Here is a 27,672-nt window from a genome sequence, read left to right as displayed (position 1 = left end):
ACAAAATCTAGCCATTACATAATTATTTCTGTGTTTTTTTTTCCATTAATACTGTGTGCACACTCTAACTGAAACACCCTTTCACACGTCCATTTTTCTGTGCATGTTGCTCTGCACACACACAACTATAGAAGGTGACAATCACACACATTCACGTGTAAATTATGAGCAGTGGCTGGGCAGAAAGGAGCTAGTCCATTGTGATTATTTGCCTCTGCAGACTTTAACGCTTCTCTCACTCTATCAACTTCCACACTTCCCCATCCATATTCTCTCCATCTCCTTGTTTATGAAGCACCAGCATGTTTCTATGTGATGTGTGCGACTGAGAGTCTGAGTTAAGGTCATATAACCGAGTGAGTGGGCCAGGTGATTATTTAAGGGATTGGCCATTACTATGGGTTCCTGCTGACACACATTAGAAAGGAGGCAGAGAGAATAATAGACAGGCAGATTTGAGGGATTTTCACAAAATGATGTAAGATAGTCAAGAATCAGATACTGGACTACTGGACACAACCATCATGCTTTGTGATGCATATTGCAACAAAAAGGAATGATTGTCACTGAGATTGGTAGTTACCATTACCGCTGCATTTCTCACAGCTTCTCTCTGCATGTCCAATTCATTTTGTGGCACATTGCTGTTTTGGTGACCTTGACATAAGAATGATTGAAAAACAGAGCAGGAGTTGCATGCAAATATGGTGGAGCGGTGCAGAGATTTGGATTAATTATGAGGACCACTTCTTTCATCTTTTTCAGGTTGGTGATTTTGCCTGCTATTGTGAAATGGGTGTGTGCTTCAAATGTGCACCTACAACTCAACAGTGCAGAATAATATGAATGAATAGTAATAACAGTAGTCAGAATTAAAGAAGAAAACTGTCACAGCCTCTCAGCAGGCTGATGTAAGACAGTGAGTTTAGAGCATGTGATTATTTTACTGGCAGCTAAAATTTGAACAGCTAGGCCCATCAATCTCCTGCCTCTCTATGTACTACCTGTCCTACCTTTCTACTTGTCTATCTACCTCTCTCTCTCTTTGTCTATCTCTGCCTTGCTCTGAATAATTTGGGACTGACACGCAAAGGCAGACTACAACTCTTAACCAGCTAGTTCCTGAGCCAGTCATAATAGGTTAGATTTTCAAAAGCCACTGGGAAATTTTCTCTCATTCATCAAAACTATTGATCCACAAACCACCCATGGCCCATCAACCACAAAGAGAGCAAAAGAGGGCAACACATAGCCATAGATATAAAGGCAGCAAGATGGGAAGAGGAGATTAAATTAATTTAAAGTGCTGTGTTTGACTGTGGGGGTCATGTACTAAATTTAGCACATCTATTACTGATGACATCCAGACAGAAAGTAAGGAATGAGAAAAATTTTTAGGGAAAAAGGATGAAAGGGATGAAAAAGGATAAATGTAGATGGAAGTGAGAGGGATGAAATTTTATGGAATGAGCAGTGTTGACACCAGGGAGTATGTATTTAGTTCAGCTGGTGGATTAAAGCCTAATTTTACATCCATCTAAGTGGACCATAGGGGGAGAGAGTGGAATCGAAGCTGACGCTCGTTAATGGCTTAAGAGTCTTGTAGGGCCTGGGATCGACTTTGAGCTCTATGACAAGTTGTGCTTGATACACAACTGAGGTTTTAGAAACTTGGAAAAAAAAAAGAAAAAAAAAGAAAGAAATATATGTTCTCACCTGAATGCCATTGAGCAGAAAAAAATTATCTACTGAATCTTTTATTTAAAAGCCAGAATTATTTCCAGTCTTTGACAGTCTTTTTCTTTGACGTTTATTCAGTGCCCTACATCTTATGTGCTGTGTCAAGTCCCCAACCTGGCACCTCAAAAAGCTCCATCAGAATAAGCAATCTATTAAGATTAGCGCACACCAAAACTTACAGCAACACTGAATTTTTTCACTCACTTAAGTTTAAAGACGACAAAATCTAAACCCACAATGGTCTTGCAGGTTGTATAGCAGTAGTGCTCAAGGATAACGGGCTGAAAGTGACTTCAATAAGCTTTTCTATCATTGCATATAAAAAATATTCCCATAGAAGCCCAAGCTTGGAATATATCAAGGCTCTTTTTGACTTTTCATGGATTATTCACCCCTGCTCTGATCTGAAATGCAGGCATTGAAACAAAATTAATTCACATATATTAAATTTCTGTAATTATGAATAAGAAAAAAATATATATTTATAAAGTATAACAGGAATGGGAAAAATGCTAAAAAGAAAATCTGTTGTAAGAAAGAAGGAAATGAATACAGAAACAACGAGTTTAATGTTTTAAGTGAGGAAGAAAAAAAGACTTAGTTTTATAGCGGGCTGAATAATTCCAACAGGAAGACACATTAACTCTGATATTCTGCAGTGATGGGTGCTGGCTTAGCTACATGTTTACCCCCCCACACAGCCAGTCTTTGCAAATGATCTACTGAGCTTATGCAAATGCAGTGTCAGCAAAAGTATAAACACCATAACTGTAAATCAAAATGGACACCAAGGGCCCTCGTATGAACACATGCTTAAAACAGCACATACTCACATGCAAAACCTTGCTTTTGCACAATATATTTATTTTTCTTTCACCTTTATGTGCATGCTCATACATGCATACATTTCAACCTGAAAGAACCCCCCACAGGTGCATTACCTCATATATGCAGCTCCGTGTTCAGAACACACATACAGGGATATATGCATGACCGCAATTCCACACATATTCATCACAGATACATTACGAGTCTTTGCAATGCAGACAGGAGTTTCTAAGTTGTGATAATTTCCTTCTGCAGACTTAATGCCTCTCTGCATCTATCTCTCTCTCACACACACACATGCATGCCTCTTCATACCTCTGCACTCATTGCATCAACTTGTATATGACCTTCATAAGGACTCACACCCTTCTATGTCATGTGATGGGTGTGTGTGACAGAGGGTATACGCTGAGGTTTTGGTCACATATCTGAGTGAGCATTCATTGTGATTATCTGAGACTTGGTCATTAGTGTAGCTTTCTGTTGACAGCGAGGAGATGGAGGAAACATAATGGACACACAGATGAGAAAGTGTGACGGAGGGAGAAAGAGAAAGCAAAAACAAACAATTACATAGAGATAGAGCAAGAGAGTGATGGCAGACAGCAAGGGAAGAATATTCATTACAACCCTTAGTATTTATGAGCATGTAGGAATTTATATGTACACAAGAATACAATACAAAGCATAGTAGACCTAAATAAGCTGGTGAGGCGACACTGCCTGTTAGTGACAGAGTGCTGTTTTAACAATTAGCAGCCATTTCTAAGACTATTGTGAGGCCATTAACTCAGAACACACCAGAGACAATGAATTATAAGCTAAGAAACAACACAGTCAGTCTTCATTTATCTTCATGTTCCTTTCTTCTTGGTAAAACTCAAACCACTCTCATTCTCAGGGTGTCAAATACAACTTTTTGTCAAAGAAGCAGCATTTAGTGTTGTTCTGCAACATGCCACGTGTGGCAACCTGTGACACCAGAAGCAAACACTGTTTATTCATGAGCAGCAAATTCTGTGCTAAAACTGTCTAAGACAGTTGTTTGTCTACTTTTGCCTTAGAGACTGTGATTCCAGTTCCTGATGTGACACCAATGTGTGTCATCTGATTTTCTGTTATGTTAGCTTTAGACACCGAAACTATATTTGTAGTTAAAAAAATATGATTGGTGTACTGAAAGTATATGTACATATCCTTTAGCAATGTCCTACTGTTTATAGATGAAAGTTCACTTCAGTACTACACAACATTTCCTTTACTATATATTAGGGGTTAGACTTGATTAAAAATTTTGAATGATCACAATTTAATCACATAAAAGTTGCCCCAAAAAGCAACATTTTTTAATTTACATGGATTTTAGTGGCTGATTTAATCAAATAATAAATACAGACATGAATTTTGTAAACTCAAGCTCTAATAATGTCTGGAAAAATCCAATTCCAAAAAATTCAAATCCAAACAGTAAAAAAAGAAATAGAAAATACCCCTGACCAAAATGAACAGACCTAAAGTTAGAGAGTAATTTTAAACACTTTAACTAGCAGTTCTATAATGTTCTATAATTTAGAATCTACAACATGTTACAGTACTTTTAAGCTTTTAAGTGTTTTCGTCCACACTCTTCATTAATGGGTATTAACATCTGACTGTAAGCCAGGCCGGGATCAGCCAGTGTCAACTTTGCATGTTGCATTTTCGGTCTGGTCGTGGAGCAAAGGTGAACGTCTGCTGCTCCGACTGCAGATGTCAGTGCTCATGAACGGGGGAGGAATGGAAGCGCTGCTCATTAGGAAGAGTAAATGCTGTTTTGCATCAGTTTCCAAAAGTCTCCAATAACACCAGAATAAGTTGCTAGATAGGTCTGAAAACTTGCTAAAAATAACACCAGAGTAGTTCAATTGGCAACACTGATTTAGCCGAGCTCTGAGGCGTCCATCATTTTAATCTGTGCACCGGAAAAGCAAAATGGGATTAAACGTGTTGATTTTTTTGTAATTAATTAATCGTAATTAACGCGTTAAAGTCCCTCACCACCCCCCTTATCTTTTATATATATTCTTCAATTGTCACTCAGCGAGAGTGAATCAAACCCTTTGTACAGACAGTAATTCTTACAAAGGGTACACAATATTGGATGTCTATAACAGGGGAAAAAAAGACAGGGATGGCAGTGAGTTTTCGAGTTTTCAAAATCCATGAGGGAGATCCCCGACCCCCCTCTCTATTTGTGTTGGGGTTTGTTTTCTTATCTTTTATACACCTAAGTGCATGTTGGAGTTAGTTTCTTTCTCATTCATCCTAAATGAGACATGGTGGCATGCCGTCTACAGCTCGAAGACCAAGTAGAGTGTTAGAGGCTGCTCAGTGGGACCCCTGACAGCAGGTCCTCGGTGTAGAGCTGAGCCAGGTCCTCACTCCTAATGAGGCTTACCTCCTTCAACTCTCCAACTGATATCTCATTCTTCTTTTATCTTTCACTCTCTCTTCACCTTTTGTTTTGCCCCTTCTGCTTTTCATCATTCCTTGTCCTCCTCACTGTTTTTCTTTTAGTTTCCCTCCAGTCTCTTCCTCTTTCCTTTCCTCTTTCTGTTTACCTCAATACTCTTTCATCCATTCTCAACTAACGTGTGACTTCGCCAACACTTCTTGCATACTCTGAATCTCACAACTCACTGAAAGCTCTTCCCATAGTTCTCCCTCTCTACCTTGCCTAATATTTACATTAAAAGTAGCAACTAAACAAAAATAAAAATGCACCTATCCGAAATGTAAGTCACTTCAGATAAGAGCATTAGTCAAATGGTAAAAAAGAAAAGAAAGAAAAAAATGTTGACATTCAAAGTTGTATTTGTATCCTGATTGTTCTTTTGGGCAAATGAGGGGAGATTTTAAGGAATGCAGCTTCAAAGTTACATCAAGTATCAGAAAGCAGACTGCAAAATTATAAAGATAGTTTGTTTTCCCCACTAAATAGATGAAAAAATCTGTTGAACTATCTAAAAAGCCTCACTGAATTAGGGATTGTATTTAATGTCTTTATAAGTTCAGAGTGTGGGCTGCTAAGCTGCAGTAATGATTGGCTTTTATGAGAAAAATAAGCTATCAAACTACACACTGAACACATTAACTCTGAACATATTATTTGAAAGGAAGACTGGATCTCTGAAGTATCACAGAACATTTTACAAATTAACAAGGTCGTGATTCAACTTCAGAGCCGTTAAATATCTAAGAAAAGATTTTGTGATTGGAAACGCTAGCTAATTAAACATGAAGCACCAGAACAAAATTAGTTGCATTGATTAAACTTTAAGATACTAACATGTGACAGCATGTGGACTAATAACAGGAGACAGAAGAAATCTGAACATGTAAAGGTAACAATGTAGACTCTCTCTGGTAACACTACCCTTTTCATTAATATATACATTACTAGCCAGGTATTATAAAGGTATTATATTGTTTAAAACTTGTATTACTATACAGGAATTATTTAGAAATCCTAATTAAAATAATCATATCAAAGAAAAACTTATTTACATAATGATTCCTATTAACCATTAATATGAATCAGCTATTCTTAATTATTTTTAGATCTAAAGTTTCATTGCTTACAAGTTTATTCATTTAGCTCATTTTAATTTTGAGAACAAAATCCAAGCTCATTGACAGAAAAAAAAATATATATATCATTAAAAACTGTGTTTCGTTTGATATCTAATTACTTTATTAAAGTAACCGTCATTTCTTTACTGTCACAGGATAAACCATTTCCATGTAGATGCTGTGCATCTATATGGAAAATGCCATATGTGTGCCACAATTTTTACCACTGTGTCTCTGAATGGCCAAACAACTTTGTGAAGTGAGAACCCTACAAACTGAAAACTGAAGTACCCGTTTTGTTTGATAGGTGCTATAGCACTGTTTGGGATAAGAAATACTTTAAAAGGCACCCAAAGTAGTTTCCTGTGGTGCAGTTATCACCCGAGGCCACTTGATCTACTAACAAATTATGTCAGGAAGAATTTTGGCCACTGACAGCCACCATCCAAAATCAACTGTGCTTGGCATTTAAAATAATCTCCATGCTTGTCTTAACGTCTAGATGGCAGTAATTCTTACACAGTTTACATTTAAGCAAGAAGATTTCCCAACCTCCCAGAAATAAACAGAATCTTGTTAGTAGATATGGTAAAACTGCACAAAACCTATTGTTATCTTGACAATGAGTTTTCCAAAATACACTTTTAGACTTCATATACATTGCTGTAACTGCACTTTAAAAACAGTAACATGCCAATATGTTTTAATGAAAGGGTGGATTAAAATGTAATGATAGAAAGTTCAAATTACAAGAAGAAATGTTTCCTTTGCAGACCATGGCTGCACACAGCCAATACAACAACTCAATATAACAACAGGAAACAAGTCTGTAAATATGACCTAATACTGAAAAAAGCAGTACTGTTAAACTTTCTACACATTCTGTGGATGCTTCTCTCTGTTTATTTATAGAGGGCATCTAGAAGAAAGAAAATCATATAAAAGAAGAAAGAAGAGAACGAAAAAAAGGCACAAGACTTATTATCTAGCAACAAACTGACACAGGAAGAGAAAAAAAAGGGTTTAATGGTTTTACTAACAGGAAAATATTCATAACTCGTCGGTGCAGAGCATAAATCAATACCTATGTTGTAACGTTTGATATGGCCTGCAGATGACATAAGCCTCACTGAAGATTCACACCCTCTTGTTTGATTAAAAAACACACACAAAAAAAAGAATAATGCAAAACAAAAGAATATACAAAGAAAAGGAGGGAAAAGGAAAATAATGTAATTTAGTCGGCTGTTTCTGTAATTATGTTACGGCACTTTAGAACTTGAAATCCTCTTTAACAAGCAATTTTATTCATTCACTTAGGAAGTAAAAGTATGTTTTTCAGACAGGGTTAAGTACAAACTAATAAGAAAAACCATTCAAGGTTGGAATAAAATTAGAAGCTGAAGTTTAATAAAATTGAATCAAATGGATTTTCAATAGAACTTCAAGAAAATAAAGATTACTTTTTAGAATTTATTAATACAATATTAGCATGAACAGAGTTAGCAAACAAACAAAGGTATTCATATCACATTTTTTTTTTTTTAATTATTTATTTTTTTCAATTTCTAAACATATTTGTTTTGCCTGTTAGCATGGTGGGGCTAAAAAGCAAAAAAAAAAACAAAAAAAAAAGTAGGACAGCTTATTTGTCAGTGGAAATATGTATCGTTTTGAAAATCCTAAATGTTGATTTATTTATTTATTTTTATTCTTCTTAATGACTTCATTACAGATATATTATGTTATTTTTCTTGACCATGAACATGAAACGCTGTTCAGCTGTGTGGGATGTTTCTGGTTGTTTGGAATGTAAGTCATTAATAAACAATGTAAAGACATTTTTTTTTTTTCATTAACATGTGTGCTTATACAGCTACTGTGTCCTTCACGTTGAATAACCAGTCACACTAGTTTTCATTGTTGCTGATGCTTTTCTCAGTTTATTTTATTATAGGTGTTCCTAATTATTGTTTTGTTTTCTTATAGAGGCTGTAAGATGGTTTCATCTAAGTTTTGCTACATGTGTGGTTTGATAGTTTTTTTTTTATTTGTTTGTTTTGTTTGTACAGTTGCTTTTTTCTATTCTTCAGATCCCTTTTTGCTTTTGTTTTTTACTCCCTCCTTCTCTTTTGTCCTCACTTTTCCCCTTCCCTTGTTCACCCTGTCAGATCCAACATTAGCATATAACTAGGCAATAAACAAAATAAAGAACAATATCCAGTTATCAAGGGGAAGACTTATTTCTTCAGAGCGTCATTTCCACTATATCCCAGACAGTGTGCTGCATCCTTTCTGCATTGTGTTAAGGCTTTCCTCTCCCCTGACTGTCAAAACAAAAACCAACAGCAAGTAGCAGCATCTCCTTGACCAGTTGTTATTACATTTATGTTGCCACTGGATTAATTTGTTACTAAGTCTCTGGATCCTGTCCCCAATCCTCAATCCTCATTCCAACCCAGTTGATAAATGATAACAGGATAAGACCTAAACCAGAGATGGAATCCGTGACAGATAACCATGGAGGAAAAAAGAAAAAAAGAAAATTGTAACTGAAAGATAATAAATATCACACTCATGACATTTTCCCTTACAGTATACGCTGTATGTTTTATTTGCTTAAGTTTTACCCCAAGTTTAGTTGCAAAAGGGACAAGGGCAAAACAGCCCAATACTTTTAATCTCATCACGGCTTACTGCTGTAATAAATTGGACTGCAATGTATTCAACAAACTGGGTTGAGTTTTACTGATTGGAATTGGTTTGACTCATCTTGTTTACTATAGATTTCAGGCTACTGAGCCTGACAAGTGCTCTAATGCTGCACTATATTTTTATTCAGCAAACACATTCCCTGTCCATTCTGTTTCTCTATTCATTCATTTTTCATTTTTTATCCATTCAACCCTGATCAGCAATAAAGGTTGGCTGAGACTTAACCACCCATGCATAGTAAAAGAAAAAAAAAAAAAAAAAAGAAAAGAAATACCCTGCTCCCACCAAAGGCTTATGCTGAGACATTTCCATAGCATAGTAAATGACTAGTTTAGGATTTCTAATCACCATGTGCATGTTTTGGACTATGGGATGAAGGTGTTTTCTTCATTGCAACAGCAGGCATGCTGTAGCTATTCTTATTTCAATTTTATCTCAGTTCACATCCTCATCACAGCACTGAGGACAGATTTGAGACTTTTTTTTGCACGAGTTAAGATCTAAACATGCAGCTGGTATTTTTTAAGTAGGGTTTGGGCTGCTCAAAATCTGGAAACACTCCCTGTATGGAATGTAAGGCATCTGTAAGCAAATGCAGTCTAGTTGATGGTTTTCCCAAACTTGATTGTCTTTCGAAACCTATTAAAAAGATCTAGGCATTTCTGCACTCAGACACATTAAGAACTCCAAAAATGAGAAAAAATGAACGGGTTAAACGTTTGACAAATGATATAGAGTTGAGATTTCATTGTGACTCATTCCATAACAGAACCCATCAGCGGTAATGCATACATTGTGACAAGCAGTAAATTGTTCTTGAAATATGCAGCTCAAAATCTTTTGTTGCACAGCTTAGCTCCGTTTTATTTGTCAGCGAGGAGAAATTAGCTCTTTACACATCTATCACTGCAAAATACTATCCGGATAATGTGTTTTGTGGGTTCTTTTGGACCATGCATGTCATAGAATATGTTTTATATTTTAGACAGCAAAAAAAAAAAAAAAAAAAAAAAAAAAAAACTTAGTTAAACGTATTCAAAACCAAACTGAAAGACTTTTTAGACCAGTAAGTGCAATTTCTTATCGCCTGTAGTGACAGCCTGCCACTGAACCTGAAAATGTCTGGGTGTTTTGTTGGTTGCTTTTCATTAACTCAATGAGCAAAACACGGATATTCTGCTTGAATATTAAGTAGTCTTAGTCTTAGGAAGTCAAAGCTTAGCCTGCACAGGAGGAACTAAAGCTTACAAAATGCAAAGGCCAGATACAATTTAGCCTGTGTAAGAATATAATCAGATCATTAATAAATAAATAAATAAATTGTTTGCTTATTTCATTAAGTGTTGCTGAATGCAATCCATCTGCCAGCTTCCACCTCTTATCCACATTAATCATCCACATCCTCTCTTCTTCATTCCCTGCATCCTCTCTGGTTTGTCTTTTGCTCTGCTCCTCCTTGTGCTGCCCCTTGGTCTCCTCCTCTAACCTGCTGTCTCTTTCCTTTCATCCTCACCCCACTTATGATCTCTTTTCTTCTTTTCTCTCATTAGGCCCATCCTCCCCTCACTCTTTCTTGCTAACCATGTGCCATGCATCTTTTTAATTACTGTTTTTTATGTCCTAGAGGAGCTGAAGGCTGGATGAGATCTGGAGAGTGGATGAGGTTGGGGATGGATGGTGACGAGTGGAGAGACTCGGTATGAGGGCAGTTGTTGTGGGATAATTAAGCATCGATTTGGGACATTGACGAATACGGCAACAAGACACCAAACAAGGGGATTATGGGTCAGGCGGCAAACGACTTTCTGCTGAGAAGTGCAAATATCCAGTAGTAGGTAGAAAGAGAGCAGAGAGAGAGAGAGAGAGAGAGATAGAGAGGATAAGGACTGCCAGATACTGAGAGGAAGACGGATAAAGAGAAAGAGAGATATAAGAAGTAGAACACAAGACAATAACCCACAAGAACAGAAAAATAGAGGTTATAGGGTATGGTGAGGTAAAGGAAGAAAAAAAAAAAAAAGAAAATTAAGAAAGCCATAATGCCTCAAGGATAAGAAAACATGCCAGAGGGTAGGTGGGTCTGTAAAAAAGCCACAATACAGAAAATGGGAAGAAGATAGAAGATGCTTACATTGAAGAAGCAGAAACAGAAAAACACTTGAGATATGAAAGAGAAAAAGAGAGATGACTATATAAACCACATCTTCAATGTCTTTGAACTCAACTCCTCTGATCTGACTCATTAGTTCTGCATTTAATTGGCACAAATACAGCAGGTGCCAGCAAACTGAAGTATACGTGTGTGTATGTGTGTGTGTGCATGTCTGCAGCCATTTGTCGTTAGGCTCTTAAGCTGATTAGTACGTATCCAGTGAATCATTCAATTAAATGACAATGACCTACAGCAAAGTGACTACTGATTGTTGCCAGTGGGTGTGGAGAAGTTCACACAAGCATGCATAATCATATGTGTACCATGATGGGCAGATATGTCATTGTAGTAACACTGTTTATGAATATTAACCTAATTTGACACCAAATTTAACACAATGGTGAAAGTAGCAGCCATAGTGATATGTTTGTAATGCACAGTTATAGTTGTAAATGCCACTGCAACAACAGGACCAGATACACGAAATTGTCAGATACTTAAATGGGTCCCCAAAAAGATTGACATACTATATGTTGGCTGTGGTGTGCCCTTGTCTGTAAGCAATCGCTAAAATATTTATGATCAGATGATATTGCATTTGTTCATTCTGAATGCATGACTGTTTGGAACAGAAAATGGTTGTTTCTTGTTGTTAAGTAGTGGTGTGGTTTTAGCTTTACATCTACAAGGTTTAGATTAACTTAATGCACATTTATCTTGGTCCAAAGTTGCATAAATTTTTCACCAAGATCTTGTACTGATGATGGGAAAACCAGATGATTGACAGGGATCTGCAACTCCAGTCCTTGAGGGCTGATTTCCTGCAGGTTTTAGATGTTTCTCTGCTGCAGCACATCTGATGCAAATAAAATCATTCTCTAATAGCTTGTTTGTCTAGTTCTGCACAAGTCTATTAATGACTCATTAGCTAGAATCAGGTGTGTTACAGCAGGAAAACATCCAATACCTGCACCGGTCCTCGAGTACTGCATTTCCTGATTCCTAAAGTAAAGTCTGCTCTGGCTGCTCTCCTGTCTTAGGTGCACTCTGCAAGGATCCAGTACCCTCTTTTCAGGATCTCCTGAATGTCTTCTGAGTCACTCTGTGGCCGGAAAGCAGGGAGCAACTGGTCCTGGAGAAACATGGCTACATCCAGCAGACCCCGACTTGGCTTTCTGCCTGAACAACCATAAAGTCTTTAGGTGTTTGTGCAAAGTCGACAAACTATAACAATGCCATGTAGCTACATAACTTAGAGACGAGAGAATCTTCTGATCTAACTGAATGAAACTCAAAACTTGGAGGAAGCAGAAGTGGCTTTTGAACATAAGTAGCCTGTTAATAATGTTGACAAGCAAACACATTATCTTGTAAATTTTTTTTTTTTTTTTTAATTTATCTCATTAATTCAGAATTAACAATTCTTCGATTCCTTTCTTTTGTTTTCTTTCAAGTGCAAAATCATTATCACTGAAACCTAGAGGCATAGTTTTGAACATAGCTCAGGCATGTTATTAAAACTAAGATGACTGTAGGTTGCTGCGACCAACCAGTCATTTTTTAAACATGTTGTAGATTTATTCACTAGTCAATAAATAATTAAATGAATAGTGATAGGAAATAAGTCCTCATCCTTGTCATTAGGTGGAAATACATATAATATTTGTTCACATCACATGATGTGTGCTAGTGCTGGATCTGGCATAGATCTGATACCAAGTAAATCCAGGGACAGTATTGCTGATACCAATGCAGATATGATACAGATACTGATACTGATACTGATGCGATACAGATATGACACAGAGACCGATACCGATAAAGATACTATTCAGATACAGATACCGATACCGATACTGATACAGATACGATACAGATAAAGATTGATAAAACAGATAGTATTGATAAAACCCAGCACAGGGGAAGCCAGTGTGATAGAGCTATTAAATCATATTTCTAATAACTTAATCAGCATTCAGACTTTGACTGCAGATTTTATATGATTTTCAGTTTAAAGGCAATCAAGCCATGGACAAGGCAGAAAAAAGATGGCAAGATAATGTCATGTGAGTGTGTTTACTTGTAGAATTATGTGCTCCTGTGTGGGAAATAAAAAAAAAAATGGAATAAAAATACAATAAAAATACAATAAAAGATTCACTGAACTTTTTCCTCCTTTGCTTAGTGATAGAAATATGAAGCAAATGCAAATCTTTAAATTAACCTGGACCCTCACACTGACGCACAAATGAAAATACAAGAAAAAAAAACAAAAAAAAAAAAAACAAATCCCACATGGAGTCAACAAGTTAGTCACTCATACGTGTTCCAGACAGAAGAAGTGCTGTAAATTTAGAAAGGAGTCAAAGGTGGCGCTTTAAAAGCAGAATATAAAGTGATAGATATTTTCAGATAGTGTTTTCATGTGTATGCGTGAAAATATGCTTATACAGGCACAATGGTATTTTTTTCCATCAGCAATGATGTTCTGTGTATGCACTTTTAAGTCAAATGCTCCCAAACCTGAACTGTGGTATACGGAGTGGTCACCTAATGTACATCTGGAAGCTGATGCAACACATTGTAAGAGATTCTTTTGTAGAAAAATTGGTAATGCCTTGGCATTGCAATTCATCTTTTGTGGGGATGGGTGCGTGGGTAAAATATGAAATATTATGAACCTTAAAACAACTGAACCAACTATGTGCTTTGCAGAGATTTCGTGGAGGGATGGCACCTTACCAGAGAGACTCCCTCTGTGCCTGTTGTTATCAGAGCTTTGTTGCTCTTTGTTGTGGCAGCCAGATGTCATGTTAGTGCATCTGAGTCCTTAATATGCAATCTGGAGTAGAAAAAGCTCCAGTTTTTCCAAAATAAAAAAAGAAAGAAAAAACACATGCTTGCAAAGAGATATATAACACCAGGGTCAACTTGGTTCTGAATTTGCAGAGATTGAGAGCTATTTGAAGGGATTTTATTTTAGTTTTCACCTCTAGTTTTTGTTTCCTTTACTTTTCACTTTTCAGTGGTTTTACTGTCTTATAACACCTGTAGCATTAGGCCCCAAGACCTGCGTGAGGGTTCTGCGCAGTATCTTTGCTGTTCCTAGGACTGCACTCTTCTGGACCGAGATGTCTGAGGTTTATTCTGGGATCTGCTGTAGCCACTCTTCCAGTTTGGGGGTTCCAATGACCACGGGCACCACTGTTGCCTTCACTTTCCAGGCCCTCTCCAGTTTCTCATGTTCTTTTTTCCTGATGTTGCAATCGCTTGGTATTGTGATGTCAACCACAACGGCTTTCCTCTGCTGTTTGTCCATCACTACAATGTCCGGCTGGTTTGCCATTACCATTTTGTCGGTCTGAATCTGGAAGTCCCACAGGATCTTAGCTTGGTTATTCTCTACCACCTTCGGAGGTGTTTCCCACCTTGACCTCGAGGCTTCCAGTCTGTACTCATCACAGATGTCCCTGTACACTATACCAGCCACTTGGTTATGATGCTCCTTGTAAGCTTTCCCTGCCAGCATCTTACACCCTGCAGTTATGTGCTGGATTGTCTCAGGGGCCTCTTTGCACAGTCTACACCTGGAGTCTTGTCTTGTATGGTAGATCTGGGCCTCTATTGCTCTGGTGCTCAAGGCCTGCTCCTGTGCAGCTATGATCAGTGCCTCTGTGCTGTCTTTCAGTCTAGCCCTTTCTAGCCATTGGTAGGATTTCTCTATATCAGCCACTTCAGTTATCTGTCGGTGGTACATCCAGTGGAGGGGCTTTTACTCCCATGGTGGTTCCTCCATCACCACATGATCTGTTTTCCACTGCCTGAGACATTCACCGAGCACTTCGTCTGTTGAGGCCATCTTCCTGATGTATTCAAGGATGTTGGATAGTGGTTCTGACACTCACTAGTCCTCTGCCTCCTTCCTTGTGCTTAGTGTATAGTCTCAGGGTGCTGGATTTGGAGTGAAACCCTCCATGCATGGTCAGGAGCTTTCGTGTTTTCACATCTGTGGTCTGAATCTCTTCCTTTGGCCAGCTTATTATTCCCGCAGGGTATCTGATGACCGGCAGGGCATAGCTGTCAATTGCCCAGACTCCTTAGGACTTGTCTTACTCGTTGGAGGTATTTGGCTGTGGCTGCTTTTCTTGTGACCTGTTTGAAGTTGCCATCTGCGTGTGGGATTCCGAGATACTTTTAGCTGTCCTCAATGTCTGCTATTCTGCCGTCTGGGAGTAAGACCCCTTCTGTATGGACTACCTTCCCTCTCTTTGTCACCACCGCCCACACTTCTCAAGTTCGCATGCCATTTCGATGTCATTACTGTAGATCCTGGTTGTGTGGATCAGTGAGTCAATGTCTCGCTCGCTCTTGGCGTTCAGCTTGATGTCATCCATGTAAAGGAGGTGACTGATGGTGCACCCATTCCTGAGTTGGTATCCATAGCCAGTCTTGGTGATTAATTGGCTGAGGGGGTTCAGACCTATGCAGAACAGCAAAGGGGACAGGGCATCTCCTCGGTATATGCCACATTTGATGGACACTTGTGCAACTGGCTTGATGTTATACATCTCCAAGCATTCCATATTCCATGTGTGTGGCATTGAGTCATAGGCTTTCTTGTAATCAATCCACTCAGTGCACAGATTGGTATTCCTGGTTCTGCAGTCCCGAGCGACTGTTCTATCACCAGCAGCTGGTGTTTTGTATTTTTACCAATGCCCTTCTGTGCTGTGCTCATGTATTGATCCACGTGCCCACTTATCTTAGCCACTATGATGCCTGACATGAGCTTCCATTATTGGCTGATAGTTGGATGGAACTGTTCCCTTCAGGGGATCCTTCTGGATCAGGATTGCCCAGCCTTCAGTTAGCCATTTAGGGTGGGTCCCATCCTTTAGCAGCTAGGTCATTTGTGCTGCCAGGTGCTCATATATATATATATATATATATATATATATATAGCGAGCTCAAATGACCTCTCCTTGCCACATCACTGTTGTTTTCTTTCCATATTTCCTGTCAGCTGTGGGGCTCAGCTTCATGTTACATCACCTCAGCTCCCCTCCCACACCTCTCCTCATGGCACTGCACTTCACCCTTTTTAAATGGATACTGACCAAAAAAGCTAGAAGAGAGAAACTGTACACATATACCACATACACACACATTCAGGGCTTTTTTATTTAACATTTTTCTCTAAACTGAACTGCTGCAATATCAGTGCTATCTAATAGATGTTAATCATTGTGTGGTTGATGTGTATCATTATTTTATCTGGATTAAGTGCCTGTTCTCACAACTTTTTCAACTTTGGCCTAAATGTCTTGTTTTACTTGAATTAAAACAGAAATTCTTATTGAAACCTTGTATTAATTGTCATGCTGAGCTCCAACCTTCATATTGCATAATCATTCTCCATAGAATTGGTTACCTTGCCTTCATAATGGAGGATGTGTATTCTCAGGCTCATAGCTCCATGTCAAATACCTCTATATGCGTATACTACTTTGCACAAATTTCCACTTTGTTTTTGAGGAGAAAAAAAGGCAAAAAGATTTTTTTTTATTAATCAATTAATATATATATATATATACACTACCGTTCAAAAGTTTGGGGTCACTTCCCTATTGAATCCCATGGCAAAGTGACCCCAAACTTTTGAACGGTAGTGTGTATATATATATATATATATATATATATATATATATATATATATTTTTTTTTTTTTTTTTTTCTTTTTTTTTTTTCTAAATATATTTTCAGGCTCTTCCACAGGAAACATTGCCAGTTTAATTTCAGGAAGGCTTTCATGTGTGCATTACAATTAATAAAATAATAAAATACAGTTCATAAAAAGACAGCAAAGCATGTTGGGTGTAAGTGATAGCGGGTGATGTGCTTTCCAGTTTGTTCCTATTAAGCTTTTCCTATTTTAACTACAATTCATGTTAATGGAGAACAGAAAGAAATGTAATTACTCCAGCTGAACTGGTCATATCAGTCTGTACTGATCAGTCTACTGTTTAAGAAGCCACACAATACAATGACTAAATAAATACATAAATAATTAAATATAATAAAATAAAATTTTAAAAAAAGCTAAAATACATTGTTTTTACAATGCAGCCATCGTGATTGCGGGATTTTTGCTGATGGGCAGTTTCCAAGATACTGGATGATCAGAACATCATGAATTCATTGGGAGGGAGAGCTGTAAAGAATACTCTAACTACCTGACAGAGAAGGTACATGAAGGGCCAAATGGCATAAATACATAACGTTTTAAGTCAGCTTTAAATTTGGCAAAAGATCTGAGATGCTTTAGCTCATAGGTGTCCAGCTCTCGTCATCGAGAGCCACAATCCTGCAGGTTTTCAAGGACCAACTTTGGACACCTCTGCTTTAGCTGAAAACAAAATAATGCTAAAGGAGGCACATGTACTCTTTTACTCTAATGCATAGTTACAGGAACAGTCACAACAAAATGACCATTTTCTGTGGTTGTGCTGTAAAAGTATAGCTGGTGATTTTGAACATGTGAAGGTCTAAATTAGATGTGCAATAACAGACATGCATATCTGCCCAATAACAACTGAGTTGTGTCCCTACAAGGCAACTAACAGCATCCAGCTTTGACCAGCCAGTTACAGATGGACAGATGTTATGCAGGAAAACGTTTGTCATGTTTGGAATGGTAAGAAGCTGTTTGTCTCACTTTACTACACTATCTGCATATAAATGTATTCTCTTGCTAAGAAATAACACCTCAATCACACCTGTGCAGAGACCTGTTTTCTCCCTCATGAGTATTAAATTTTCACAATATAAAAGGAACCATTTGTTTCTTTTATCAACATGAATTGCTAATAATTTCTTTTTTCTTTATGAAGAGATATTTTCCCCAGACAGTTTAAGATGTTGATCAAGAGAAGAAGACGAAGAAGAAGAAGACTATTTTGCAGGGCAGTGAAAGCATATTTGATTTACCTGTGATCACAGATGATGTTAATGCATTTGGATATTGTATTTGCACATCTGGAAAACCCCCCCCAAAAAAAAAACAATATATATCTATCTATCTATATATATATATATATATATATATATATATATATATATAGAGAGAGAGAGAGAGAGAGAGAGAGATAGAGAGAGAGAGAGAGAGAGCTTGCAGTATTTGTGGGTGTTGGTATAAAATGACTTGTCAAATTGGACAAGATCTTTTTGATTTCCTAACCTGTTTCCATGTCAAGTCCCTAGAATGTGACAACTCATCAGTTTATAATAAAGAGGATTTCCCCTTCTTTTTGAGAAAAACGTTTAGGCTATAAGATTGTGACGAAAAAAAGAGGATATGAAAGACTCCCCGAGAGAACAAAGGTTCAGAAGAGATCTCAGGTTTAACACCTGTAGGCAGTAAAGACCATGCTAACTTTGGTTGTAACTTTTACAGGAAAGAGCAATAAAGTAGCAGAACAAAATTGCAGAGAGAAGTCTCTTTAACTGCCTTACACCCAACATTCTGGATAAATCTAAGCATCATTACACCTAGCAAGTGGGAGTTAAAAGTACCATCAGCAATAGACACCAGCCTTTCGATCTAAATACAAATGCAACCAAAGAAAGGCAAATCTTCAATCATTCAAATCAAATGTACACGTTGTAAACAAAGCTATCATTTTTAGAATTAGCAGACAGAAGCTCTGGCAAGCTATAACCAAAATCAGAGACATACAGACCACAAAAAGGAGCCAGATTATAGATGTGCACAGTTTCTCCACTGCACTGAATTATTAGCTCATGTTTAAATCCTAAATAATTGAGTCAGTTTCACTTGTCTTTTTTTTAAGATGTAACATGCTATCATTTACTCTACGGCTTGCAAACTGTAAATATGCTTTAATTTACTAACTAAATTATTCCCAGCATTGTGTTGCAAATTTACAGGAATGGTTGTGTGTTCGTTATCAGTAATATACTGTCATTTCCAAACTACAGTTAGAAACCATAAAAAGATGCCACAATTTGCTGGTGAGAATGTTAGCAGTAGATTATAAAACATGTACAAGGAACAATCTTAGGCTCACAAATGATGCCTCTCTCAAGTTAAACGTCATAAAATGTGGAAAAGTATAGTTTTCATAAAACAGCAGCATAAAGGAAACAGTTTATCAGCAAAATAATTAGCAAAGCACAGATTTTTTAAAATGTTCTCAACAGATTTGGCTTTGGCTTAACTGAAATCAGAAAACCCGACAATGGATCTGTTCCACTACAGATGTCTTCATAATTTCAGTTGATTAGACTTTTATGTCTGGAGGGCGAAAATCTCCACTTGCATCAACGATCATCTGCTCTCATCCTGATAAAAGTGGCTGATTTCTACCAGATAAGTTATGCATAGCTGCACACACATATCCTCACACATGCTAGAAAATACAAGCACTCAGATGCCACTTACTATGATGTTTTATAAAATTCAGAAAGGCTTCCATAGATACACGTGACAAGAAATGATAGCACACTGACAGAAAAGGTGTAAACAGGAAGTGTAGACAGGCATACCTGTAAACCAGTGTGTCGTCCCCAGAGCTGTTGTACTGGACCTGAAACATCCTGACTCCAGATGTAGGAGTTTGACTGCTCCATCTAATGAGGGCAGAATTTCCTGTCAGTTCCACCAGTGAGACCCTCCTGTCTGCCCCTCTTGTCTCATTGTTAGGCAGCGCAACCTTGGAGGAGGTCAGGATGTCAGACGGAGCAGGCTCCGAGGAAGGATCTCGGCTGCGGCTTGTGCTGTTTGCCAGATGAGGCACTGCAGTGACAACTAACTCCACCCTTCCAGTGGATTCACCTGCTGCGTTAGAGGCAATGCAGGTGAAGTTTCCTGAATCCTTCAGGGATGTCACATTGATCTCCAGGCTTCCATTAGGGAAAACCATTGTTCTGAAACAAATGAAAATCAGGATAACATGAAGTGATTTTAAGTCTAATAGATCTTTGTTTTTTTTTTTTGTTTGTTTGTTTTTTGTTTTTTTAATTACAGTGTTTATTGAGCCATCTGAGAAAGTTATATTAAAAAAGGGAAATGAAAAACAAGTGAATTTATTCATTTTCATTTTCTATTCACACAAGGTGGCAGAAGGTTGTGTGGATAAAACTTTTGTTAACCTTCATCAAACTTTTAACACAACTGTCATATTAAATATATAACAGTACCAATATTATTCTTATTATTATACTATAACATTAATTTTCCACACGAACAAGAACTATAAATCAGCTGATTCTTAAAAGTGGAGCTTTGCAAGAGGACAAGTTGTAAAAATGTTTCTTATTATTCTAACTTTCTTTCTGTCTCCTCCATCATGTAATTTCTTTGCCCTTCTGAGGCTGAATACACACCTCGTTATGTATGGGTAAAAACATATTCTTATGTACACAAGTGATGGCTGAATAAATAAAATTGTCCACAGAGAAATGCAAAGGACTGTAGTGAAGTGTGGTAAGAGCATGTTAACCAAAAGGCATCTTTGTTTTTCTATAGCAGATTGCAGGACCAGCTGTAGTACATTGCCATCAAACAACCTGCCTGATGCAATAGATGAATAAATAAATAGGAATGTCTCCAATTTCCTCTAATGATGCATCAAAAATGTTAAATGAATTTCTGAATATTTCAAACCTGAAAAGACATTTTCCAAAGATTGATTTTTTAGTGTCCCAAACATAATTTTTTATCTAGTTGAAGTACCAAAACACATATAAGACAAATACATAAAAATAGTCATTTCTGCAGGAACAAGCCTATAAGTTAGATTTCCTAAATTATACGGGATAATTTGATTTGAATTATTAGATTGCAGCCTAGATTGAATGAATCAGAACTTCAATTAAACATGGATCAGGCTGCTATTTGTTCCACATTCATTTTAGACACTTTGGCTTTCAGGGAAAGTAAAACATTTACTTTCACTTCACATCGCAAAAGCTTTTACTTTTGCCACCCACAGTGGAACCACCTGCTGATCGGCATTCACCTCAATAATCCATTTAGTCAAATGTGTAGAGCCATAGGTTAATGCCAGTTACTGCCATGTCCTATTCAGAATAAGTGTGTCATGCAAAGCTGAATGATCACGTTGGTGATTGTGTGACATATCCCTATATGTATAATGTTAAAAAACAAACAAACAAAAAAAAAAAAACATATCCATATCCATTAACCTGTTTTTAATTCATGTCTAATAAAATATTTACAACGGGAATTAGTATTATGCTTTCAAATATTATCAGTGCTTTTACAGAAGTTGTTGTTGAAGAAACACCATAACTAGAATCACACAACAAGCATGCCAACTAGTTGAAAAAAGTGTTATGTAAGAGGAGAGTCTGACCACGATTGTTTAATCCTATTTGAGAGTTTGCCCACACAAGTCAAGTGCCTACACCCTTCTACTACAGCCAAGAGAAAAGTGGGACCATTCACAGACCTAGAAGCACACTGATACATGCACTTTACTAGATGTGTGAGGAAGACAGTTCAAACAATGTTTCTTTATCTGGTGGTTAGCTGACATTCATAAAGTTAAAGGGGTGTGTACAGTGGACTCCATGAGTTTACATTTTACCTTTAACATTAAAAGATTTTACAATTAATAGACAAAAGAAGAAAAGCAGCTCAAACTTGACCAAAGCATCATGACGGTACCTGGAACTATTAGATATAAGTCGCCCTTCGGGGCTGATCCAATGGACTTCAGGCTCTGGGTCACCATTTGCTTTGCACTTTAAGCTGGCAGGCTGGCCTTCCATAGCAACAGTATGAGGTGACTTCCGGGTCAGAACTGGTGGGTCACAAATAAACTCCTAAAGACCAAAACAGAACACAAACAGACAAATATGAATTATTAAATGGAATGCCACCGTATCAAGTCTTTCCTCAATAAAGTCTTATAATAGATTTCTGTATAGCACATGTAAAAAAGCTCAAACCTCTTCAGGTATTGTCCAGAAGTATTTGGCACTGAGGTCAGGGGGAGAGGCACATGTCTCAAGGTCATCTTCTCTTGTAAGCCTCCTCAACCACAGAAGCTCACAGTTACAGTGAAGTGGGTTACCCCCAAAACTTAACACAAGTGAGGAAAGGGGAGAGCCTTTAGACTTGGCATATACAGGGATTCTCAGGAACAATGGGTCTGGGGGGATTTTCTTCAGTTTGTTGGACGTCATGTCTAGCCTGTAAAAGGACAGTGCAGACAGAGGTGGGGGGAAAGGCAAATTCACGAAAAAAAGATAAAGAAAGGCATGCAACAAGAAAAAGGAGGAATTTTTTCCCCTAGTCTCTAAACAGATCATCAGCTCATCTCGCTGTTCTTACCTGGCAAGTTTATGCAGATTTGTGAATACTCCCTGGGGAACATTTTCTATGAGGTTATGATCCATGTTTAGGGTATTGACATTGGTTAGGCGTCCAATTGTGTCCCACGGCACCTGGGCAAGGTTGTTGTAACTGAGGTCTAGATCTTCCAGAGTGGACAAGAAGTCATCAAAGGCATGGGGGGATATGGAGTAAAGCTGGTTATTGGCCAGGATCAGATGCCGAAGGTTGGTCAGACCTTTAAAATGGTCATCCTGGTTGTAGAAAAGTTGAACAGTAAATAAGATGCATTATGAAGACAGATACATTTAATGTATCTTCTTTTCCTTGGAAAATGTATCACCGTAGCACCTAAACTTTGCTGTGATACACTGTTGTACAATCCAATAGCTATTCATTGATCTTCACCCTCTTTATAATTATTCCATCTATCAGTCCTACCTTGATCACAGTTAATCTGTTGGAATCTAAGTGGAGCGCTCTCAGTCGCCTCAGGTCACTGAAAGCTGAAGGAAGAATCTGACTGATGGTGTTTCTTGATAGCGTTAGATGTAACAAGCTGGTCATGTTGGCAAAGTCTTTTCTTCGGACAGCTGGGAGTGAATGGAATTAACACAAAGGAAGAATCCATCAACAAAGCTCTAAGTCTCTGGATCATAAAACACATTTTTGTGGAACTTGCCACAGTTTTGCTAAAGTCAGACATAAACTCTCATTATATGTCTATGTAAGTTCTTACCTAAGTATAAAAATGAGACAAATCACAGTGGTGATATCATGATACTAGTAATATTAGATATCATATTACATATTTTACTGTGTGAAGTGTCTTTTGTTTTGATGAACTGTAGAATGAAAGGATGAAACTTATACCAATTCTTAAAAAATAGGTTTATTTTAATGTAACCAAAATAGCTCTGTGATTTTCTAAGTCACACCAAATTAATAAAGAAAGAAAGAAAGAAAGAAAGAAATAAAATTTTTAAAAAGAGTTATCTGATTTGAAAAGTAATATCATTTCTCATTTGAAGTTAAACTTCTTACAATGGAAAGGAAAAAAAGGAGATATGTGACTTGAGGCAGCATTTGTATTCATTGTAAGCAAACTGTTCCACCGAGTGTTCTGAGATAAGGTGACTGTGCTGCCAATTATCAACAAGCCGCTGAGTTTGTTTCCATGAAAAACAATGGAAATGCCCGTTGTTACAAAAGGTTATGCAAATGTATGATTTGAATTTCAGCTGTGTATCAGAATAAATGAAATTCAGAGCTGACTGGCAGGTTGGTACCTGTGATGAAGTTCTCTTGAAGCCGAAGCTCCACGGTGCGTCGATCAATGGCAGCAGGAACAAAGAGCAGGCCTGTCTTGGAGCAGAGGATAGCGAGCGATGGAGAAAGGCTCTGGCACATGCAGCGTTTTGGACACGGCTGTCCCCTGCATGCCGCTGCCAGTAACAGCAAAGAGAACCACAGCCGCTCCATTATCCTCCACGGGAAACAGGGCAACTGCAAGGCAGAAAGAATGGAGCAGTGAATTAAAGTGGATAAAAAGATGGTGGCACCAAAGAGAAGGCAGTCAGGGAGTGACAAACCAGGGTGACTCAAAGACATTTAAATGTATTTGTTCTGGTGAACACATAAACACATATCGGTGGCACCTTGGTAAATCAGCCAGCCTTTAAAACTCATCATAGTTTGATAATTTCCATCTAAAAACAAGAGTCCCACATTTACATTTGGAAAATTGTTCAATAAATGTGGCCCAGTCAAAAGCTGTGGTTGTCATTTGTTTATATTTACTTCATGACATTTTCTAAGAAAACAGTGACGACAGAATGAGTATTACGGTCTTGTTGTTGTGTGCATATCAGTTAATTTTGTTGTCTTGCTAATCTGCAACTTCTGCAGTTTCAGAGGTGCAAATGACGGCAAATTATTTGATGTCAAATGAAACATTTGGTCTCATGTGCATATATCAACTTACAAATCTTCTTAAATTTGATTTTAAGTTGCTCTTAAGTTTTTTCTTTTTTTTTTTTTTTTTTTTTATGAAAACCCTACATCAGATTCACAAACATTTTTATTCATGACCTGCTGTGGTTTAAGGTGTGGTGTGCCGGTGGATCAAGTGCATGCATCTGATGAAATGAAACCTCCTGGTGAGTGTGTTAGTTGATCAGTGGTGTTATTAACCAGGCAAGCAGGGCATAACATCATTCCCTAATAAAATGAATCATTATAGTAATAAAAAGAAAAACATAAATGAAATACATTTTAATTGGATGTGGAGGTCACAGAGGAGTTGGAGACTTATGGAGAGATATTCTTGTAGTTGAGAGAGCGGATCTGGCGTGTGTGCAGTCTGCATAGACTCTCAATATGTACATTATTTTAAAAAGGAGAAAAATAGTATTTCCATAAGAACAGTTAAAACATACACCTCGGAAAGATTAAACTGAAATTGCATGCTCTAAACCAGTGGTTCTCATACTAGGGTTCTGGACCCCCAAGGGGGTCACAAGATAATTTCAGGGGGTTGCCAGATTATGGTAAAATTCATATACATTTATCAATAAACTTGGGACAGGGCTGTCAAAATTAAACCATTAATAAAGGAACCTTTGAAATTAGCACCTTCATTTTTTTAAATAGATTAACGCATAAACAACAAAGTTAGTACACATGCCATATTAAAAATCTGAATTGGATATTATCACTGCGAGAGAAGCTGATTTTGTCACATCGGTGAACCACCAAAAATCATTTTATCCTCCTAATTTATAAAGATTATGACATTTTTCCAGCCTTACATTTAAAGGATGGCTGCAGGATGACCCCCACTAAGTCATTGTATGGGGGTTGTGAACACCAACGTTATCATAAGGGGTCATGGCTCAAAAAGTTTGAAAATCACAGATCTAAACTATTAAAATGAAACAATAAAATAGTGCTGTAATCACTGGTACAAGTTTCCATGACATGGTCATTAAGATAAACCATTAATGTGATCATTAACCCCAGAACACTAATGTTAGGTGATTTTCACCCACAGCAGCTAGCAGCTTGACAGAAGAGTAATAGGCCATTATGAGAACAACCCAAAATTCACTCACACTGGAGATTCTAAGTAATTGAAAACTGAATCCAGTAATAAACCTTAAGTGTGTCTTAAAGACAAAAGCATAGCGACACACACTCTTCAAGCACATACCATGCTCTAGTTGTGTACCGTGTCCCTTGCAATCCCAAATGTAAATAACATATTTGCCAAACCTTATTAAATGGAGCCAATTCAGTCTAATAATTGAGGATTACGATTTGTAATGCAAATCAGTTGGAGAGCTGTAGATGGTGACATGCACAGGAACACAGAGAACTTAACAGTTTAATATAGCTATATTATTAAAAGTTGACAAAACTTCTTTTTCTAGTTAGGAACACTTAAAATCTCACTCAGTTTCACTCAGCTGCCAACAACAGCTACCCCTGTGTTAAAAAAAAAAAAAAAAAAAAGTGTAAAAGAATGATAGTTATATGACTGCTCCTATCTGCAATGGTATTTAGTTTTTTTTTTTTTTTTTAATGGAACAATCATATTACAGGTTAGCATCATAAATATAAAACACACTGCAAGCACCATGCTGTAACAGCAGACTCATTTTCAACTTTAGATTGTTAGATTGTCCAAGTTTGCCCTTAAAAGAGCAAATTATGAGGTGATAATATTTTATCATAATATTTTTTTCCCTCATATGTGAGTGATCTATTTATTTTTCCATCTCTTGATGTCTTTTTTCTTAAACACAGGCAGAAAGTTCAGCTGTTAAATGAAATTGTTTTGCATCACGCTAACGATTTGTTTATTTTTTCATAAAACAATACAACTGAATGAACGTCCACCTTTAGGACAGTTTAAATACTGAGCCAGTCTCGATGGTTCCATCATGTTCTGGGTATCTGTGCCGTTTTTTGCCATGCGTATGGGGCACTAGGAACCTGCTGTTTTGGCTAATGTTGTGAATATTTGTTATGATGTGTCATATAGGCAGCAAACCAATAAGAAACATGATCTACCTAACCAGGTAGTTTTCTCTTACCTTTGAAAACACTGTGTCTACTTGCAACATCTGCTCCATCGTCTTCCTCCTAATCCATTATAACTCCCTGCTAATAGGCATTGTAGGTGCTGATGGCTCATTTATAAATGAGAGGGAGAATATGAAGGGATGAATCTATGTCACTGGCATTTTTACTCATTCGAACTATAGAAGCATAACTTGTATAGACAACTGTGTGCATTTTCTTTATATATCTAATTAATTCAGTTCAACACAGTTAAACTTGCCTGTTGAGATTTTGGTTTAGTGCTTTTGGCGTCACTAGTATTCATCCTGTTGGTTCTTTTGTTGAACCTTTTCATCCATCTTTGCCATTCATCTCGCTTGTTCCTTGTTCCCGATTAGCACATGTTTCACTTATCTGATCATTGCTAGTAGTACTTAAACCTACATTTTATCTCAACACCTTGTCTGGTACTCTCTGTTTTTAAGCAATCTTGATTCCCAGGCCCACCCAGCTCTGTGTTGCCTTTGAGGTCATTAGAAATCTTTAGATCAAGGATGTCCAGTTCTGGTCCTCAAGGGTTATGTGTTTCAACAAACCTGATTTTAGATTAATGAGTCATTAACAACCTTGGTAGGAACTTGACAACAAGCTGATGCATTTAATTTCGATCAGGTGTGTATGAACATGGAAACAACTAAAACCTTAAGGATGATTGCCTTCAATGACATCCCTGTTTTAGATGCTTGTGAAAAATTTTCCAGATTTTTTCCTCAGCAGCTTTGTTGTCTTCTTCAAACTGCCTCTTGTGCATGTGTGTGCATGCATTTGGGTCCTGATTAGCACCAAACCACAAGTCAGTGACTGATATTTAAACATAACAGTCTGATTTATAACAATATGTGGAAAACTTCAAAGGGTCTGAAAACTTTCTAACTATACTCTGATTTCCTGTCTGTATCCTTAATTTTATCCAACTTCTGGCAAACATTTAATGGTCATTAGGAGTAATTTTCCCAGGTTACCTGAATTTCCCTACACTGCACAAAGGAAGCGTCACCTTCTCTTTACCGTTTGAGCTCTATTTACGCCATCTGCTGCAGAACAGTATGGCGCTCTGTGCGTCACGAAAATTTAAACTCTACCTTTCATGATTAAGTTGGGTAGCTTAAAATGGACCCAG

General features: G+C 37.4%; 1 protein-coding gene across 2 annotated transcripts in view; it reads right to left on the bottom strand.

Annotated features, from left to right (window-relative positions):
• zgc:172282 (leucine-rich repeat and fibronectin type III domain-containing protein 1-like protein) overlaps positions 1-27,672 on the bottom strand; it is a 181,652-nt gene that overhangs the window by 53,312 nt on the left and 100,668 nt on the right. For both annotated transcript variants that reach the window (XM_041995339.1, XM_041995338.1), the window contains 6 exons: positions 23,717-23,933; positions 22,869-23,020; positions 22,428-22,681; positions 22,043-22,286; positions 21,759-21,916; positions 19,613-19,993 (listed from right to left, as the gene is read on the bottom strand). In XM_041995339.1, coding sequence (XP_041851273.1) covers positions 19,613-19,993; positions 21,759-21,916; positions 22,043-22,286; positions 22,428-22,681; positions 22,869-23,020; positions 23,717-23,909 — 1,382 coding nt within the window. In that variant the 5' untranslated portion in view covers positions 23,910-23,933. The remainder of the gene's footprint in view (positions 1-19,612; positions 19,994-21,758; positions 21,917-22,042; positions 22,287-22,427; positions 22,682-22,868; positions 23,021-23,716; positions 23,934-27,672) is intronic.

Source organism: Melanotaenia boesemani, chromosome 9, assembly GCF_017639745.1.
Source record: "Melanotaenia boesemani isolate fMelBoe1 chromosome 9, fMelBoe1.pri, whole genome shotgun sequence".
NCBI classification, from domain to species: domain Eukaryota; kingdom Metazoa; phylum Chordata; class Actinopteri; order Atheriniformes; family Melanotaeniidae; genus Melanotaenia; species Melanotaenia boesemani.
This window is presented reverse-complemented; position numbering and strand designations above follow the sequence as displayed.